Source organism: Nanorana parkeri, unplaced genomic scaffold, assembly GCF_000935625.1.
Source record: "Nanorana parkeri isolate BGI_ZX_2015 unplaced genomic scaffold, ASM93562v1 scaffold1597, whole genome shotgun sequence".
Classification (NCBI taxonomy): Eukaryota; Metazoa; Chordata; class Amphibia; order Anura; family Dicroglossidae; genus Nanorana; species Nanorana parkeri.
In genome coordinates this window covers 7,997-19,371 of record NW_017307865.1, presented here as the reverse complement: position 1 = coordinate 19,371, position 11,375 = coordinate 7,997, and the positions used below count along the sequence as shown (strand labels likewise).

The 11,375-nt window shown below is 42.1% G+C and overlaps 1 protein-coding gene across 2 annotated transcripts in view; it reads left to right on the top strand.

Annotated features, from left to right (window-relative positions):
* Positions 1 to 10,863, top strand: part of PRDX4 (peroxiredoxin 4) — a 17,455-nt gene extending 6,592 nt beyond the window's left edge. Inside the window, exons 2-8 of one of the 2 annotated variants that reach the window (XM_018570788.1) lie at positions 2,096 to 2,213; positions 3,380 to 3,496; positions 4,796 to 4,918; positions 6,747 to 6,877; positions 7,702 to 7,736; positions 9,441 to 9,487; positions 10,726 to 10,863. In XM_018570788.1, the coding sequence (XP_018426290.1) occupies positions 2,096 to 2,213; positions 3,380 to 3,496; positions 4,796 to 4,918; positions 6,747 to 6,877; positions 7,702 to 7,736; positions 9,441 to 9,487; positions 10,726 to 10,729 (575 nt within the window). In that variant the 3' untranslated portion in view covers positions 10,730 to 10,863. The remainder of the gene's footprint in view (positions 1 to 2,095; positions 2,214 to 3,379; positions 3,497 to 4,795; positions 4,919 to 6,746; positions 6,878 to 7,701; positions 7,737 to 9,440; positions 9,488 to 10,725) is intronic. The other variant, XM_018570787.1, reaches the window with a different exon arrangement.
* Positions 10,864 to 11,375: the final 512 nt, after the last annotated feature.

The following is an 11,375-nucleotide window of genomic DNA, read 5'->3' as shown; positions in this document are numbered from 1 at the left end:
GAGGTGGAGAGAAGCCGTGCCCGCAGCTGTCAGGATGGCACAGCGGGGCGGAGATCGGAGCCGCTGTCATCCTGTCAGTTTCAGGATGGCAGCGGCTCTGTGCGTGGCTCAGCGGAGGATCGGTAAATATTGATAGTAAGGCTGCGTTCACACCTGACCGTTTTGTAGGGCGTTCTACGCCCGACGAACGCTCTACAAAACGGTCAAAAATATAAATTGCATTGTAGTCAATGCCCTCGTTCCCACCTCGCCGTATTTCCGCCCGTCCCTAACGCCCTACAAAACGGCCCACGCCTGAAAAGGTCCCGGGACTACTTTGGGCCATTTTGTAGGGCGTTTTCCATTGGGATACAGCTAAGTAGCCTTTGGAAGCGCGCGACGGTCGCGCGACTTTTTTACCGCGAATCGCGGTAAAAAAAACGCGTGACGGTCGCGCGACAGACGCGCATATTACAATACGCCTATGTGTGAATGGGGTGTTACCGGTCCTCCGTGTGAGAAGGACAAACACTGGCGCGATCGTCTGATCACTCCAGTGTTTGTAAATAACTGGGGACACATAGTACTATGTGTCCCCAGTTATGAATGAACAGGCTGTGAGTTACATCGCAGCCTGTTCATTCAAGATTTCACCAATGGGGAGAAGCACTCAGTACAGAGGCTCCTCCCCAGACAGAAACTATTGATAGTAAGTATAATGCTTCCCATTCATTGAGTGCTGAGGCTGCTAAAAAAGAAATTGAGGATTTGGTGTCCTCAATTTCTTTTCTATTTTAAAAGGGAAATGTCAGGGGTCTGTTTGGACACCTAATATTTCCCAAAGCCCCCCAACAGTTAAAAAATAAATAAAAAAATTAAAAAAATGATTTTAACCACTTCCCGGCCGGCCATTGTAAAAAAACGGCCGGCCAGGAGCTCTCTAGATCTGAGCGGGCGTCTTTAGACGTCCGCTCAGCCACGCCCCCTCGCGCGCACCGCTGGGCGCTCGCGAGCGGGAAATGCCCGTTATTTGAAAACAGGCAGCGATGCCTGTTAACATACAAGCGATCCGCCGGCTATAGAGCCGGCGGATCGCTTGTATGAGGTCCCGTGAATTGCGCCCTCCCCGGCTCCCCCCCTCCCGCTGTCAAGCTGGTCCCGGGCTCCGCTGTGCCCAGTGCGAGCCCGGGACCAGCATATGGCCTCTGTCACAGGGGATCAGAGGGAGCTCGGTACACGAGCTCCCTCCGGTCCCCTCTCCGCTGTCAGAATGCGGAAGTGGTGTATATTACATCACTTCCGCATTCTTGTGTCACTCTCCAGCTTCAGATGCTGGAGAGAAGCTGATGAAGCAGATCTGTGCTTCATCAGCTTCTTCAGGGGGGTCCTAGGTGACATTAGGGGTCTTGGAGACCCCTGATGTCTCCATAAAGAGGACCTGTCACATATTTTGCTATCACATAAGGGGGTTTTCTAACCCCCCTATGTGATAGCAATAAAGTTTCCCCCCCAAAAATGTAAAGTTACAAATAAAAAAGAATTACATTTTTTTTAAAGTCCCCCCCATACATACACGCATGCAAACAGGCGTCGGGTGCGCATACGTGTGAAAACGACGATTTCGCCCATTACGCCGCACATGTTACATATCGCCGCGAACGTCGGAATGAGAGCAATAATTGTAGGGCTATCAATCACTGATAACACTAAACTGATGAGCGGTAAAAGCTTTTAAAGCGTCACCTATGGTCAATTTTGGGCATGGTAATTTTTTGCGATTTCGCGGGTGCACGCAATTTTAAAGCATGACATGTTTGGTGTCTATTTATCCGACGTGACCCCGCTTTTTATATTTTACCAAAAATATGGGTAATAAATGGGTGTGGCCACTAAAGGGTGTGGCCACTGAGGGGCGCTGTAAAGCTTTCTCGCACAGGGCGCCTAAAGGCCTAAGGCCGGCCCTGGCTGAACCTGGAGATTCTGAGCTCTCTGCCCACTTGGCACTGGAACTGAGGGGGATATTAAAACTCCATTAAACTTCCTGTAGTATTCTTTGTTTATAATAAGTATCTGTAACTTGCCCTTCATGTAAACCTTTTTCTTCCTTTTTATCCAGTTTCCAAGCCTGCCCCATACTGGGAAGGAACTGCAGTGATAAATGGAGAATTTAAAGAGTTGAAGCTCACTGATTACAAGGGGAAGTACCTGGTGTTCTTCTTCTATCCTCTGGACTTGTAAGTATCTCGACATGCAGTCCACATTCTGAGTATATGTGGCTGGAGTTTGTTTGAAAAATGACAAAACCCTTATGTACAATTGGCAGCAAAGCCCAAAATGGTAGCGTCCCCCCCCCTTTCTTACCCATGTCCTGTTTAATTCCACGCATTGTTTGGTTAAAGTGGGTTGAGGCCAGACTTTATTCCTTCTCTGAATCTCTGTAGCTCTCCAGTTTACATAATAGGAACATCCTGTGACTACCATTGCAAATATTCTGAAGTTAAGGTCTATGGGAATGGACTATGGATGTGGCCACACAAGGAAAATTGACCCCAGATTGAACAGGATGGACAGTGGTAATAGTAGAGCCAAGAAAACCTTTAAAGATAACAAACTGAATTCCAAGGTCAAGGTACCTCAGTGTGTGATCACGCCATCCATCACTGTTTAAGCGAAAATGGGATCACTGGAAGAAGACCCAGGAGAGCTCTGCTGTTGAAGGAAAAACATAAAAAAGCCAGGCTGGAATTTGCTAAAATGCATATTTACACTTCACAATGCATCTATGAAAATTGTCCTTTGTACCTACTGAAAAACAGAGGAGGCTTAGTTATGTTTTGTTGCTGCGTCTGGCACAGGGTACCTTCAGTATTTGCAAGGCACAATGAGGTCTCAAGACTAAAGAAATTCTGGTGTAAAACCTACTGTACTCTGTTTTGGGTCATGGGTTCACCATGACTTGTCCTGTTGGAATGCTTTCTCCCAAAACAGAGATACAAGAAACCAATGGACTAATCTGAAGATGCCTTCTATGAATCCTATCGAATGTCTATAGAAAGTGCCAAAACATGCAGCCTGGAGAAGGCACCCTTCAGACAGTCAAGAGTGGAACAAACTACCTGTTTGCAGGTGCGGAAGTCTCCATGAACACTACAGAAATTGTTTGTCCCTCAGTGACTGCCTGTTAAGTTTGTGCAACAAAATATCTGGTTAAGGGTTCTGTCTTGGGTATTTCATATGGATTTGTGGGTTCGTCTATTTTTGTGGAAGGGTACCCTCAAGTTTGTATGTGAAGATAGATTGATGCACGACTTCTGACTAATGTGGTTTTACTATGCATTAAAATCAGTAACTCATTTGTGTATATTCTGTATTATAACACAATTTTTTTTTCTTTATGCAGCACATTTGTATGTCCAACGGAAATTATTGCTTTCAGCGACCGCATAGAAGAATTTAGATCAATAAATACTGAAGTCGTAGCTTGTTCAGTGGACTCTCAATTCACACACTTGGCATGGTCTGTACTTAGAAATGTTTGGTTTTTGTATAGATATCTAGTTTACAAACTTCCACTTCATAGTTCAGTAGGACAAATCAGAAAATATGGTAAAAAGTACCTTGTTGCTGTGAGGAGTGGAATAAAATGGACCAGCTCGTGTAGATAAAGATCACATGGCCTTTATCTACCTACCAGAAGCACTATAGGTGGTTCAAGTCATTAAAAAACTTAAAACTGTGGAATATTCAGTCACAGACCCTGTGGTGGGGTGTGCTTTTTAAAAAAATGTTTTAAATAAAAAATATTTATTTATGAGGTATGGTTAGCAAGTCAAAACAAGGAAGCTAAACCTGCATATGTAAACATGGCTCCCCATATACATGCGTAATTAAAAACTATGCATACAAACTATGTTTAAGAAATGTTAACACAGAGGTGGAAGTTTGGGCTTTAGATGAACTTTAAACCTGTCATGACAGAAAATGGCTGTCTGATACTGCTGACCTGCTTCTGAGAATGCTACTTGTCTGGCTGCTTTGCTGGCTTCAATTCATCTTGAATCACTTACCCCATGACACTAGTTAAATCGGCCTAAAGAGTGGCCTCTGTCTTGCTAATTCTAGATTTTTGTTTAGCAAGTCTGTAGTTTACTTAAATTGTATATCCACTTTTGCGGTCAGATTTGAGAAAACCACTCCTATATGTTTGTGTTCCTATTCGCACAGCATTCCAAAAATGTTTTTGTTTTATTTTAAACCATTTAGTTGTGGTGTTGCAGCAGGCAACATGGCTGATTCCAGATATTTTGAAAACTTTCCCAGTGATCACTCCTTTTGTAGAAAGACTCGGGTCTGAAATTTTGAGGATTGTTTCTCTCATTCATTAACATTTGAAAGCAGGAGCCAGGGTTGTAATCCTTTAACCCTTCACCCCTCACAGCCCTTCCTAAGATAACAAAGAAGGTGAAGCAAGTTGAAATTTTAGCCCTTTAGGAAACCAAGAAAGCCTAACCCAAGTAAAAGCAATTTAAAGTAAACTGCGAAAAGCTATTTAAAAAATAAAATAAAAAAAATTTCAGCCTACACTGTGAATGGGGGCATGTAACAAATATAAAATGGATGTTATCCCAATTTGGCAGTGAAAAGTGGAAATACACTTTAAGTAGACTGATTGTGCAGCGCCTCTCTATTTCATTGCAGAGGGACTCCCATCCCATTCAAACTTCATCTTGACATTGTATTTCTTCTGTATCTCTGCAGCTTACCACAAGGTGCAGGAAAATTTCAATTTTTTGGTTTTATGTCACCTTTTAAATAGGATAAATACACCACGAAAGCAAGGGGGTCTTGGTCCAATGAAAATTCCTCTGCTCTCTGACCTAACTCATCAGATCTCGAAGGATTATGGTGTATACCTGGAGGACCAAGGTCACACTCTAAGGTTTGTAGAAAAACCAGAACAATGGGCGAGGTGTGGGAACTGTACTAAAATTCATATTTGGAAATAAAGTTATTGCTTTGATTGTGAAGGTTTGATTTTTGTATAGGTAACATGATGAGTTGTATTTCTAAAGTGAATTTTGGAGCAATTTCTTGAGTTCAGCTGAGGGGTAGGAAATGTTTGACACTTAAACCTCTGTGGTTAGTCCAATCATTGTAATGGTCTCTAGGCTCTCAGGTGGGCCTTTTTTTGGGTTAAGCTACAAAGGCTATTTTAGGACCGGTGTTGATGGGCTTTCAGCTTGTCGATTAATCTGTTTTACGATTGTGCAGTAGATCTCCCCTTGGTCTGCATGCAACCTGCTTCAAGCTGGTATTCCATTCCCATAGACTTGCATGAAAATGCAAAACCCGTTGAACAAGTCTGTCAATGCGGGCCCTTAATCTGTAGCTACTGAGATTTAATGTCACATCTGCAGCAGCCTAAAAAAATGTGGTGATAATAAGATAATGGTCAACAAGCAGATAAGTCTCTCAGAACCAGAGATTTAAAGCCGCTGCAGCTAAAATAAATTCCCCAGCCATGCCACTTTGTCACTTTTTTGTATTTATGTATTAAATGTATGCAGTCTTAAACAGCCACCTGAGGACTCCAGAAACTAGAAGCTTTGAGCATGCTGGATTCCTTGTCCTTTGCTGTGATCAGTGTTTCCTCCCATTAGCACCTCCCCTACAGAGCAGAATGGTGATGTCAGTGGGTGCAGCAGGGGACATGGGATCTTCAGGTGACTTTTTCTTATAACCATGGTGTAGATTGGCAGTTCAGGCAAAGGAAAATAAAAAAATTGCATTCCCTTTTTTAGTTCCACTCAATCTAAAAGTATGCTGCAAATGAAGTCAGAACTCCTGATCTGCATACTAGTTTGAGCATTGAGCCAATGGGATCAGTATGACGACTAGGCAGTTAAATCTTTTCAGAAGGTCATCAATTATTATACAGGATTTATATAGAGCCAACAGTTTGCGCAGCGATTTACAATATAAGGAAGATATTACAATCATAATACAATTCAAGACAAGATGGTAAGGAGGGCCCACAATTTAAAGAGGGGGGGAAGTGATGCATGAGGAGGTAGCTCTGTGGGGATGAATTGTTTGAGAATGTGATGGTTGAGCGGTTAGGTTGAGGTGGGATAGGCTTCCCTGAAGAGATGAGTCTTTAGGGAATGCCTAAAGGCAGTCAAGGTGGGCGACAGATGGACAGGTTGGGGTTAAGAGTTCCAGAGGATGGGAGAGACTCTACAGAGGTCCTGGAGGCGAGCATGGGAAAAGTTGACAAGGTTGCTGGAAAGCAGGAGGTCTTGGGGATGAGTGGATGGTTAGGGTGACTCTTTGAGACAAGTTTTGAGATATAACCAGGGGCAGAGTTGTGGATGGCTTTGTAAGTGATTGTTAATATTTTGAATTTTATCCTTTGGGCGAGTGGAAGCCAGTGTAGGGATTGACAGAGGGGGGTTGCAGACACTGAACTGGTGGTTAGGTGACTGAGTCTAGCTGCATTCATGATGGCCTGAAGGGGGATAGCCTGTGTAGTGGAAGGCCAATGAGGGAGTTGCAATAGTCAAGACGAGATATAACAAGGAGTGGGTGAGTAATTTTGCAGTTTTGTTTGAGTAAGGGGCGTATTTTGGAGATGTTGTGAAGGTGGCAGGATTTGGATAATGATTGTTGACCTTCTTTGGTATGTTTTCTGCTACAGGTAGCAAGTGTTTGGCCACTTTTTGTAAGGGTGTCCTGCATTTATATTTTAAACCTTTAATTCATTATAGAGGGCTCTTCATAATAGATGACAAGGGAGTCCTCCGACAGATTACCATGAATGATCTTCCTGTCGGGCGATCTGTGGATGAGACCCTTCGTCTTGTGCAAGCATTCCAGTACACCGACAAACATGGGGAAGGTGAGTGATGTGGTCCCTAACTGTATAGAGTCCCTAACTATGGCACATATATAGTAGTACGCAAGGTGAGAGCAGACTTGCCTGAAGGCAACCCCCTTTGCATTAAAGATGGTTTGAGGGCACACACTTGAAATTTCATTAGAGCAACTGACATTGTTACCTTGATAAAACTTGGACAGAATGTGGTAACTATTTCAATGCTCTGTGCCACCCCCTTCACCTTAAATCTATTGCCAAATAAATCTTTCTGCTACTTTAGCTCATTAAGCATGCATTTTGATTTGAGTGACCAAGCTCTGAAACGGTTGCCATGTTGCTAGGTTTGTATATCAATCTTTATATTCTGTAAATTATTTTCCTGTAGGTCTTGTATTTAACCTCTTCGTGATGGGAGAGGTATGCTGTACATCCCTGCCACAAAGTGCCCAAATGATGGCTCACGTGACATCCGTTACAGTTCATTAATGGATGCCTGAGGAATTCCTAATTAAAGGATTAAGCTTTGACGGATACCTGATCGCTTGTAGCAATCGGGTGTCTTACAGTGATAGCTGTGCGGTATTTACCACTCACCATCACTGTTTTGATAGCTGAACACACGCAGAGTAGGAAATCCTGCTGTCTGCTTTTTGCTACATGTTTCAGCAATAGAAACCTTTAGCAAAAACAGAAGTACATTGTTGGGATTTTAAGGTGTTTTAGAACCTTAAACTGTTAAATATATCTTGTGAAGAACCCTTCCTAAATAAAATGGGCATTTTACACTTCTTGAATTCAATAAAACCTTTTAAACTTTGCCTTTTTTTTTCCTCTTTTCCTCTTAGTTTGCCCTGCTGGTTGGAAACCTGGTAGTGAAACCGTAAGTATACATATATCCATTTCATTGATATCCTTTTCGTGTTGCAGTTTGCCACTGTTTTGAATTGTGCCATTTTTACTTTACTGTTTTTTTAATGTAACTTCTAGTTGGATAACGTGTCAAATTTTATCCTGCTTCCCTGGCAAAATTGCTGGTGGCACAGGCCCCCTCCGAAATTCTTCATTTAAATGTATAGAGACCCTGAATTGACCCAAAGGGCACTTTTCTTGGGTTAAAGCAAACTTGTCATGAAGAAAAATATATATGTTGGCTGCCATTGTTGGCATTCTTCTGAAAATATTAGTTGCCTGGCTGTTATGCTGTTCCCTGCAGTTGACTTCTATACGCAGAATGGGTATGCAGATGAAAAAAGCCAGTGCAGTCACACTGGCTTGACCATTTGACGAGGGTCTCAGAGCTGCAACTGCTTTGAAGCCCCTGGGCTTAGTACTGCTTGATGTCCCTGCATTCCAATGTAGTGTTCAGATGTGTCCCTGCCCTCACAGCAGTCAGGACCCTTAGAAACAGTGGTGCTCATAGTGATGGCTACGGATGGCACCATGCACGTCAAGCATGTAGAAAGTGAAGTTCCCCAGCGCTCACAGAATAACGCAGAATCTTAGTGATTTATTGAAGAAAAACATCATCTGTATTTATCAGCCAACATTTTGGGGCACACAGGGTCTCTTCCTTATTGTGATCCTATTTTTTTTTTTTGCATTTAAATTCTGGTAGGCTCTACTGTAATTATGACATCTTGGGGAGGTGCTTGTGTCATTTCTTGATCTGGGGGTGTATATAGAATTATTTGTTCTCAAACTTTTGTCACGATGTTGCCCTGAGGCAGGGACCCTGTGTGGCCCTGAAACGTTGGCTGATTATTACATGTTACTTTTTTTTTTTTCAATAAATCACAAAGATTCAACATTATTCTGAGAGTGCTGGTGAACCTCACTTTCCACATGCCTACATTCCATTGAACTTCTCTGCTGTTTGTTGAATTTGTCTTTAACTGGGCTGTGGCTTGCCAAATGTGTCCCCTTCTCTAGCTGCCTTTCATGACATTAGATTTTTTGTTTGTTTTTTGTAACTGACTTGCAAGTTGGGTTAATGAGGGTGGCATGATGTTCAGTACTACCCCCTTATTCTGTCCACATTGGAGTTTGTCAGACTTTACCATCTTTGCAGCACCACCTTTGCTGACAACTATTTGAAGATGCTAGTTCCCTGGCTACTTTCAGTATTGAAGCTAAGCAAATAGAAAATCTAACTTGCTGCACAGCCATGTAACTATTCCAGAAGGTGGCCAGAATTGGCAGACCATGCATTTCTCTCATGAAGATGTACTTTAAGCTTGTGAAAAGTGGCTAACCCTTGGTAAACATTCAGCTTCACCTCCTTTCCACTTATGATTTGCTCAAAAAAAAATTGAAGGGGAAATAGCTGATTAGAAGCTATGGGTAGGGACCTGCAAGGGTTTTTAATCACTGGGCCCTTGGCATGTCCATTCAACTTTTTGATTTGTATGCACACATTGTTCACTGTATATAGCTGCTTCCTAAAATGAGGGCACATGCACATGTGATCTGTTACTACAATACTATCCTTCTAATGGTGGTATTTATCTTTAGTAAGATCCATCTGAATGTTAACATAGCATCAGTAAATCCTTCTGAAAGCACTACATTTGTCTGATTAAATTAGATCAGGCCTGAAGATGCTATGAAAGCTTGGTGGCCGAGACAGGAGTTGTAAGTAGACTTTGAGCACATGCATTCTCTAGGTGTTTTAACAATTCATCTAGCTGTTTGTTTATGCTCTATCAAAGTGATTTTTATAAAGCTTTGCATTCTACAACACAGTCCTTTTTTAAATTGTTGGGATGGGGGCTAGAAGCTTGTATAGTTAAGTCTACATGCTCTGTCTTTAGATGTTACATGACTGCTAAATCTGGAATTTGTGTGGGGTCTGCTACTGGCTGCTCAAAGGAATCCTTCATTTCAGTTTCATTGAAACTTAAATTATTGCCAAAAATGTTGCTATTCCCCATTCTGTTAAGTGTGGGGGTGTTGAGAGGTTTTGAAGCATGTGCATATAGTAGTCTTCAGTGATCTGAGGGTTTTGAAATCCGTGGCTTTCTATTATGTAAATACAGACTAGTACTCCTGCAGTAGTTTGGTATCTGTTTACTACCTTGACATGTAATACAGATGTCAGATTACTAGCTTAAAAATATGGTATGAAGTACACGTTATGCATATTCATGGTCTGTGCCGAAATGGTCACTGTACGCTGAAAAGTGGCTATGCTTTTCGCTGCCCTTTTACCACCTTGTTTTTTGCTTTGGTGTAACATGCAGTGTATCAAGGCTCAACAAAACAAGGTTCTAGGCTTGGTTTGTTAAAGTGGAAAGGTGTTAAGATGCCCATATACTAAATTTAGATCAGTCGTCAAGATAATTCATCAGTTGTCAGCTGCAGCCACTGTTCGGGTATTCTGACAGTTGTGGGTGACAGCTCTTCAGCTCTGCTGAGGAAGAGTCGTGACCATGTGAATGTTGCCATGTCACTATATACCTGCCAATTGCCGAGTAGGTGGATGGGATAAAAAGCAGGGGAGCAAGAGCGAGTTTTATTGGATGCATTGAATGCTAGGCCCTCTAAAGCACTGGATGGTACTTCCTGTGTACTCATTCCTCTACAGGAGCATGGTTGGTTACTGATTGTTACCAGTTGTTAATAATTATTGCCCACCAATTTGGGTGGATTTTGCTACGGTGTTAAGGTTGCAAGACCATGGCAAATTTTAGTTTGTGGGGGGGGAAAAAGTATCCTTTTTATATAGCTGATTTTATCTGTAGCGCTAGAGTCCTTACAATGTTGATTGAGACCTTTCCCTAGTACAAGGTTAATGTATGTAAGGGTGTGATTTATTATGCTGTATAGTTTTTTGTTTTAGATTAGTTATTTATTTTTTCTTATGCTTTCAGATAATTCCTGACCCAGCTGGAAAACTGAAGTACTTTGATAAACAACACTGACATTTGTACTGGCTAAAAAATGCATGGATCAGTAACTTGAAACTGGTTTATTAACATCCATTAAAATTCTATGAATTTTTGTTACAATTTGTGTCTGTGGGTTTGTTCCTTTTTTACCCTAATCCACATATCTATCACCATACATTTCAATTCTCACAAGCATAGTGGTTTTGAATATATTTCTTATTTTGGGTACCAAAAAGCACCACGACTATAAGGAAGGAAAACTGGTGAACTGGCAACAGTCATGGATGGCTAAGGCTCATTGATGCATGTAGGAAGTGAATGCCGGCCTCTGTAGTCTGATCCAATAGAAAAGCAACTGTAGCTCAAATTGGTAAAAAGGTACTGCCGGTTCAAATAGAAAGGTTTCTGAACACAGTGCATCACAATTTGTTGCGTCTGGGGCTGCATAGCCGCCTACAATGGACATGTGAGCATCAGAACTGGGTCACAAAGTAATGGAAGAAGGTGGCTTAGTCTGAATCACATTTTTATTTTAGATCATGTGGATGGCTGAGTGTCGCTTACTATGGAGCAGGTGGCCCAAGTATGCACTATGGGAAGGAGGCAGTGTCATGCTTTAGGCAATGTTCTGC